Source organism: Oxyura jamaicensis, chromosome 7 (assembly GCF_011077185.1).
Source record: "Oxyura jamaicensis isolate SHBP4307 breed ruddy duck chromosome 7, BPBGC_Ojam_1.0, whole genome shotgun sequence".
Taxonomy (NCBI): Eukaryota; Metazoa; Chordata; class Aves; order Anseriformes; family Anatidae; genus Oxyura; species Oxyura jamaicensis.
This window is the reverse complement of record NC_048899.1, coordinates 33318389-33324853: the sequence shown is the minus strand read 5'-3', so window position 1 is coordinate 33324853 and position 6465 is coordinate 33318389. Positions and strand designations below refer to the sequence as shown.

Sequence of the window (6465 nt, the reverse complement as noted above, 5' to 3'; positions counted from 1 at the left end):
TGTAAGAGAACTATTGAAATAGTTCTGCGAGCCCAACAATAACAAAATTAGCAGGCACATGCTATAAAGGCTTACATCTGAACTCAGCAAGCACAGCCTACCAGCCATGCTGCTGCACTGTGCTCCTTTCTGCTGAGGAGTTAGTGCTATACTCTTGGAGAAAAGCTGTAGAAAGTGTTATTTTTAACATACGTTTCAGTTTAATTCCTCCTTAGCTTGACTTTTTAATTGGACTGATGCTGTACGTTTCTCATATTGCTTGCAGTAGTACATTTTTTCTAGAATTACAGAGGCTAGCAACTCTTTTGCTAAATAGCGACACCAAGAAGAACATTTCGCTGGTGTCTGAGTCCCTACAGGAAACCAGGGCTAATAAGAACACACTAAGCTTTACAGGCTAGGAAGAAAGGCACCAGTTTAAGCACCTCTGTTGCTCTAATTGTGCTTCCCACTCCCCTCTAACAACTCAGACGTCTCTGATGCTCAATGGCATTCCCTGCACTAACGGGCTGTTCATCAGCCACATCACATACATACGCTGAGCTTCCAGTCCTGGGGGTTAAAGATAAATCCAGACCCATATCCATGCCCCCAGAAGCTACAGTGGCAGGATGTAGGTGAATATGCAGTGGGCTGCCGTGGCACACTTATCCAAGATGAGCTTCCAGTGCAGGAAAAGTTCTTCAGGAGAAATGACACCAGATAAGGACACCATGCTGGAAGAACTGAAATAAGGGGGAGGTGCAGTAGCAGAACAGTATGTAATAAAATTTAGATGTGCATGGAACAGAGAGATGAAAACGTGGATGGGAAAGGGAATGGAATGACGACATAAATCCAAATATTTAGCAATATGAAAACATTGCCCTCCATTTCAAGGAAATACAAGATTAGCTTTGAGGCCACCCTTAAATCTTTTCAAGTATCAGTGACTGGGATCAGCCAGCATATTAAATTTTGCTGCAAGTGAAATTTTGCAAAGCAACTTTCTTTGTTAAAGTTTCAGATATCATTGATTCAAACTCATTTTGCAGAAATTAAATTTATATTGTCCAGTAAAGTATGCTCTTTGTAATAAAGTGTTTTAGACCAATGAACTATTTTTAAATTATTGCGTTGATTTTTTACATATTTAAAGTACTTTTTAAATGACTATTCAATGAAAATACACTAACAGATTAAAAACAACTAAACTTCAAATTGAACTGTTCATTACAAAGTGTTCAAAACCAGCAGCATCTATGTGATTCTGAGATGTATTAAGCCAGACAGTTCTAATTAAAATTGCAAAATAGCAATAGGGAAAATCTCATCTGAGATTCGATACAATTCTGAGGACAACGTTTAGAAAATATTTTGTTTGACAAACCAGGTGCAAGAGGATATGACTAATAGCAGAAGTCCAGAATGGCTTGGTATCTTTAATTTGCAAATACATCAGGAGCAACTATCAAAAGAGTGACTTAGATTATAATCTGTCTCAAGCATAAATGTATAAACTGATTGTGAATAATGTTAAAGACAAGATTATGAAGGCTTATGAGTCTAGGGCAACTTTTCAATTATCCAGTTTATGGCAACAATCAAGACTAGTTTTAGAATGGCAGTTAATAAATTATTATTTTTTTAAACTATCAATTGTTGCTGCTGTTGATATGACAAGATCACAACCCATAACCGAAGAGTACCACTGCTGTCCTAAGCTGTTAGGATAGTGAAAAATTTTAGAATCTTTCAAAATTTGGTTGCATGGAGGCTACGTTTCCACTTTAATTTTTCCACCGGACAAAAAATAGGATTTGTTGCAGTGCTATCTTTGGATATCTTTTCAGTAGCATGGAGACCCACTGCCCTTTGAAGATCTGGGCTCCTTTTAACATTTGTTGCATGTAGGTAAAAATTTGTCTTTTAAACACAAGGTCAAAGGCACTTCCAAACCAGCACTTGGCATTCCTGAAATTAAGACCTTGGGAAAGGGTATTTCATGGCAGTGTTATCTGAGAACAGAGAAGAAAAGATCTTTTTCATCTTAGTCCTACCTGGTTCACCCGCATTCACTAGTAGTTCAAAGGTTCCTCCACATTAGATCATTCTCTGAAAACTTCATTTCATATCTTTTCCATTATGGATTGTCTCAGAAGAAAGTCTAATGATCAAAATCATTTGCTAGCCCTATTTTAGGAATCACTTTCAAATACGGGTAATAACTCTCAACCAAAGAAAGTTTTCTGTGCTCACCTGGGGCAATACAACTTAGAGCTCACCACACCTACCTCCCAGAAGCCCATAGCCACCAAAAGATTAATGATTTCTTCCCCAGGTAAAATCTCTCCGCTATGATCAGCTGTATTACATATTCATTTGCCAGTCTGGTATCTCGCTATCAGTGCTCTTCCATTCATAACAGGGAGCGTGTCCCTGCTGGGCTAAATCCCGACTGTGATTCATTTTGTGGAGAGAATTATTGCCGGGGAAGTCACTGGGATGCCACATCTGGGTTTCTAATATTCCTCTCCCCCTTTTTCACAGTATATAGAGTATTATTTCCATGCTAAATAGTATTTTACCAAAGTTTGAGAACTTCTTCCTAAAAATCAAAATAATTTCATCCTACAAAACCGTATTTTTAAGTAATCCCCTTATTTAAAAAGCCACATCACTGCTTTAGCTCCATTAGCCACTTTTATGGCATATGCCTTTCTCCCTTTCATTTCCATTCATATTTCAGGGAAAATAACACATGCACTGTTACTGATGTACTGATGTGTAAGTTTATGGAGGATCTGAAGTCATCATTAGTGATGGTGAGCCTGCAACCTGTCAATGCAGTAACTGCAGGCATCTCTGTAAATAGCTGTAATTTTCAGCATTTTATAATCCTAATTATCAGCTCCTTGGCTCTAAGGCACCTGAAGTACTTTAGACTTAAACTTTAGATTTTTTTTTTTTTTGTAGAGTTCCTCAGAAGAAAGAAAAAATCATATAGTGGATTCACATATGTGTCAATATTCCATTCAGAGTTTCAAAAGCTCCACTCACCACCACCAAGACATAAACATATTTACATTACACCAATTCCAGGCACTTCTAGGGCCATTCAAGAGTTGAATAAAAATTAACGTGGTGAAATAAGCAAATTGCTAATTAGGTATTGCGTTAAAAAATATTAATTTACAAGGGTTTAAATCCAATTAAATTTTCTCCAGATTATATCACTAAAACTGCTTTGTTAGTTAGCAAGTGTTGGAAAATTATTCAGCTCTTTAAGGTTGCTGAGTAATTTAATTGCTGTAATTATTGCTTTCATGGTTAGGTTGGTGGTCACAAAATAAGTATCTGACAAGTAATGTCTGGAAACCAAAAGATACAGTGTAAAGATATTTAGATATTACTATATCATCTCTAAAAAACAAGAGCTAAAAATAAATTGTTTTAAGGCAGGCCACAAACAAGCAAAACACAAGAGAGAGTATACAAGAGTATGTATGAAGTACCTCACACTGCCAAGTTCTTGAACTTTAGAAAGACTGAGCCTGGGTCTTTGGTTTTGTTTTTTGTAGATGCAGTGATTTTGGTACAATTGCTGTAACAAGTCCATCAAGCCAAGCATGAATATGTATGAGCCTTTATTAGATACAGCCAAGGATTTGGGTAAAAAAAAGGCCTGCTTTATGAGCTTCAGTGCTGATGCACTGCCTTTTTATTTGTTTTTGTTTTTAATATAGCACATATAAATTCATATTCCTGGAGTCAAAGCTTTCACTAACATGTTTTTATTTAATTATAAAGCATGGCATTTCAACAAGGTGTTGAATTCCTCCACAGCATGTAACTCGCCATGCTTGCAAAAGACAACTCAGGATTTAAAAACAAAACAGATCATCGCCTTTCCCATTAGGGATTGCTCATTAGAACCTTTCATTAAAAAAAAGCAGCTGCAGGTTTGCCTTCTATCAGAATGGATCTGCTCAGTTTTGACATTAAAATTACTTAATTTTAGGTTCCTCGTGCTGTGCTTTTACTCCCCCTCCCCGCCCAAGTTGGGCACACAAGTCCTCAAAGCACAGGGTGACTTTTTCCTGTTAACTATACTACAGAGCTCATTAGCAAAAGGAAGTGTTTGGGGTGAACATACCATTCATTTCAATCTAGAACTAAACATTTTGGCTTGGTTTTAACTTTTAAACTAACTTTCAAGATTTTTTTTTTAATGAAAATTTTGTTTGCTAATATAAAAAGATGCAAATTTAACTGGAGAAAGGAAGTCTTTGTTTGCCAAACAGGACAATAAGTGTGGCTCAAATTCACAAGGTATTTTCAATTCAGGAAGGATTCCATACAAAGTCATTTTCTACCTCTAATCACTCATAAGCAGAGAAAAACTACACCAAAATCCTGCTAGGATTTAAGCTTTATAAGATTACTCTTGAGATCTCAGATAGTTCTGATTCACTGCGGGAGTCACGATAACTGGCACAATTTGCTTGTGTGTCTGGAAGGCAGACCTTTACCACGAGCTCTGCGATGGACGAGCTCATCACGAGGCATTCCGAGCACAGTACTCCGTGTCCACACAAACCTGGACCACCACCTTCTGCTAGTTCTCAAAACACCTGCCTCAGTCTTTGAGGCACTGATGACACTTTATTGACAGCTGCAGTCACCAAATCAAATTAAATTTTTATGACTTCCAGTGCACACCTGTAAAGACCCATGGCACAATACACTTCAGAACTTAAGAAAAGTAAAACAGCACCAAAGGGCATAATTTGTCTTAATAACTTTGCCTTTCAAAGCTTGTTCAGAAATCACGTATATAACAGTGAACTGGAGGAAGACAGAACCGCTCCAAGAAAGGATGAACCTCTCCAAAAAAAAAAAATATAAGTGTCCTGGTTTCACCTGGGATAGACTTAATTTTCCTCCTAGAGGCTGTTGTGGTGCTATGCTTTGGATTTGGTATGAGCATGATGTTGGTAACACTGCAATGTGTCAGTAGCTGCAGAGCAGGGCTCACCCAGAGCCAAGGCCTGCTCAGCTCCTCGTGCTGCCCTGCCAGCCAGGGGCTGGGGTGCCCCAGGGGCTGGGAGGGGGCACAGCCAGGACAGCTGGGCCAGGCTGCCCAGAGGGACGTCCCACACCATGGGGCATCATGCTGAACAATAATACCGGGGAGTTGGCTGGGGTGGGGGCTGCCTCTGTTTGGGGTCTGGCTGGGCAGGGGTTGTCCAGCAATTGCATTGTGTATCACTTGCTTTGTACATTATCTTACCGTTATTATTGTCTTCCCCTTCCTTTTCTGTCCTATTAAACCGCTTTTATCTCAACCCATGAGTTTTTGCCTTTTTTTCCCCCAAGTCTCTCCCCCATCCCACCGAGGAGCAGGAATGAGCAAATGGCCATGTGGTACTTAGCTGCCTGCTGGGTTAAAGCACAACAAGGGGAAAATCATTTTTCCATGAAATTTAACTGCTCTCTTGCTCAGCCATAAAAGGACAAATCTCAAAGGTATCCTGGGCAATGAAACCCCTAGTTCAGTTGCATATTTCTGATGGAGTATTTTCTTTTACTTGAATGTCTTGAATTTGCCAATCTTTCCATTTCATTGAACAGTATCTGCTGTTGTGTTGTACTACAAAATAAGCATCTGACGTGTCACGCTTGGTTTTACGCATTATATCATACCATTAACTCCTCCCTGTCACCCAATCGCAGTGTTATCAACGTGTTCACAAAACCTTCCAAACATTGCACGTGCCCAATTTTGAACATTCCATCACTGCATGTATCCAGTCTGGCTGATGGACAGAGATAATTCACCGCAGGTAGCAACAAAATGTCAAATAGGACTAGATGAAGCAAGAGTATGGACTTCTGACTCAGTTCATTCTGAAAGACACTGGTATGCCCTCTTCATCCAATGGAGCAAATAAAAGTATTGAATACTTCTAACAAAGCAACATGCAAATGATGCTATCAGTATCTAGCAAAAATTCTACTCTTAGATTAAAAACACATATGTAGAAAATTCAGGGGTTTGATTTGTAGCTGCACTCAAGTTAACCTGCAGAATGTATGTAGTAGATAGCTGACATATCGCTTTCCTACCTGTTTTCCAGACAAACTGATGACCTCTCCTGGCTTCCAAGTCAGCTGTTTGCAACATTAAGAAAACAAATAAAAGGAAGGACTTCCCCAGGCTCTGCCATGCCCAATGAGGAGAAACCCAGTTCTGTTGTAGAAGCATAATTCAGATAATTCCGTTTCTGGTCTTCTTCAGTCCTAGAATTAACCAAAATTAAAAAGAAAAAAAAGTCACTAAATGTTCTTAAAAAAGTTCTTAAGAATGAACCTGCCAATGCAAATAAATGGCCAGAGACCTGATAGCAGTCTGACGTATGTCCTTTCTTTTGTCTTTTAACCACACCATGCATGAATATAGGCAACGTGAGAAATACCCCAGGA

At 38.9% G+C, this 6465-nt stretch overlaps 1 protein-coding gene across 3 annotated transcripts in view; it reads right to left on the bottom strand.

Moving 5' to 3' along the window:
- The window catches only part of THSD7B (thrombospondin type 1 domain containing 7B), a 309975-nt gene that overhangs the window by 252763 nt on the left and 50747 nt on the right, over positions 1 to 6465 (bottom strand). For all 3 annotated transcript variants that reach the window (XM_035331980.1, XM_035331981.1, XM_035331983.1), the window contains exon 3: positions 6109 to 6282. In XM_035331980.1, the coding sequence (XP_035187871.1) occupies positions 6109 to 6247 (139 nt within the window). In that variant the 5' untranslated portion in view covers positions 6248 to 6282. The remainder of the gene's footprint in view (positions 1 to 6108; positions 6283 to 6465) is intronic.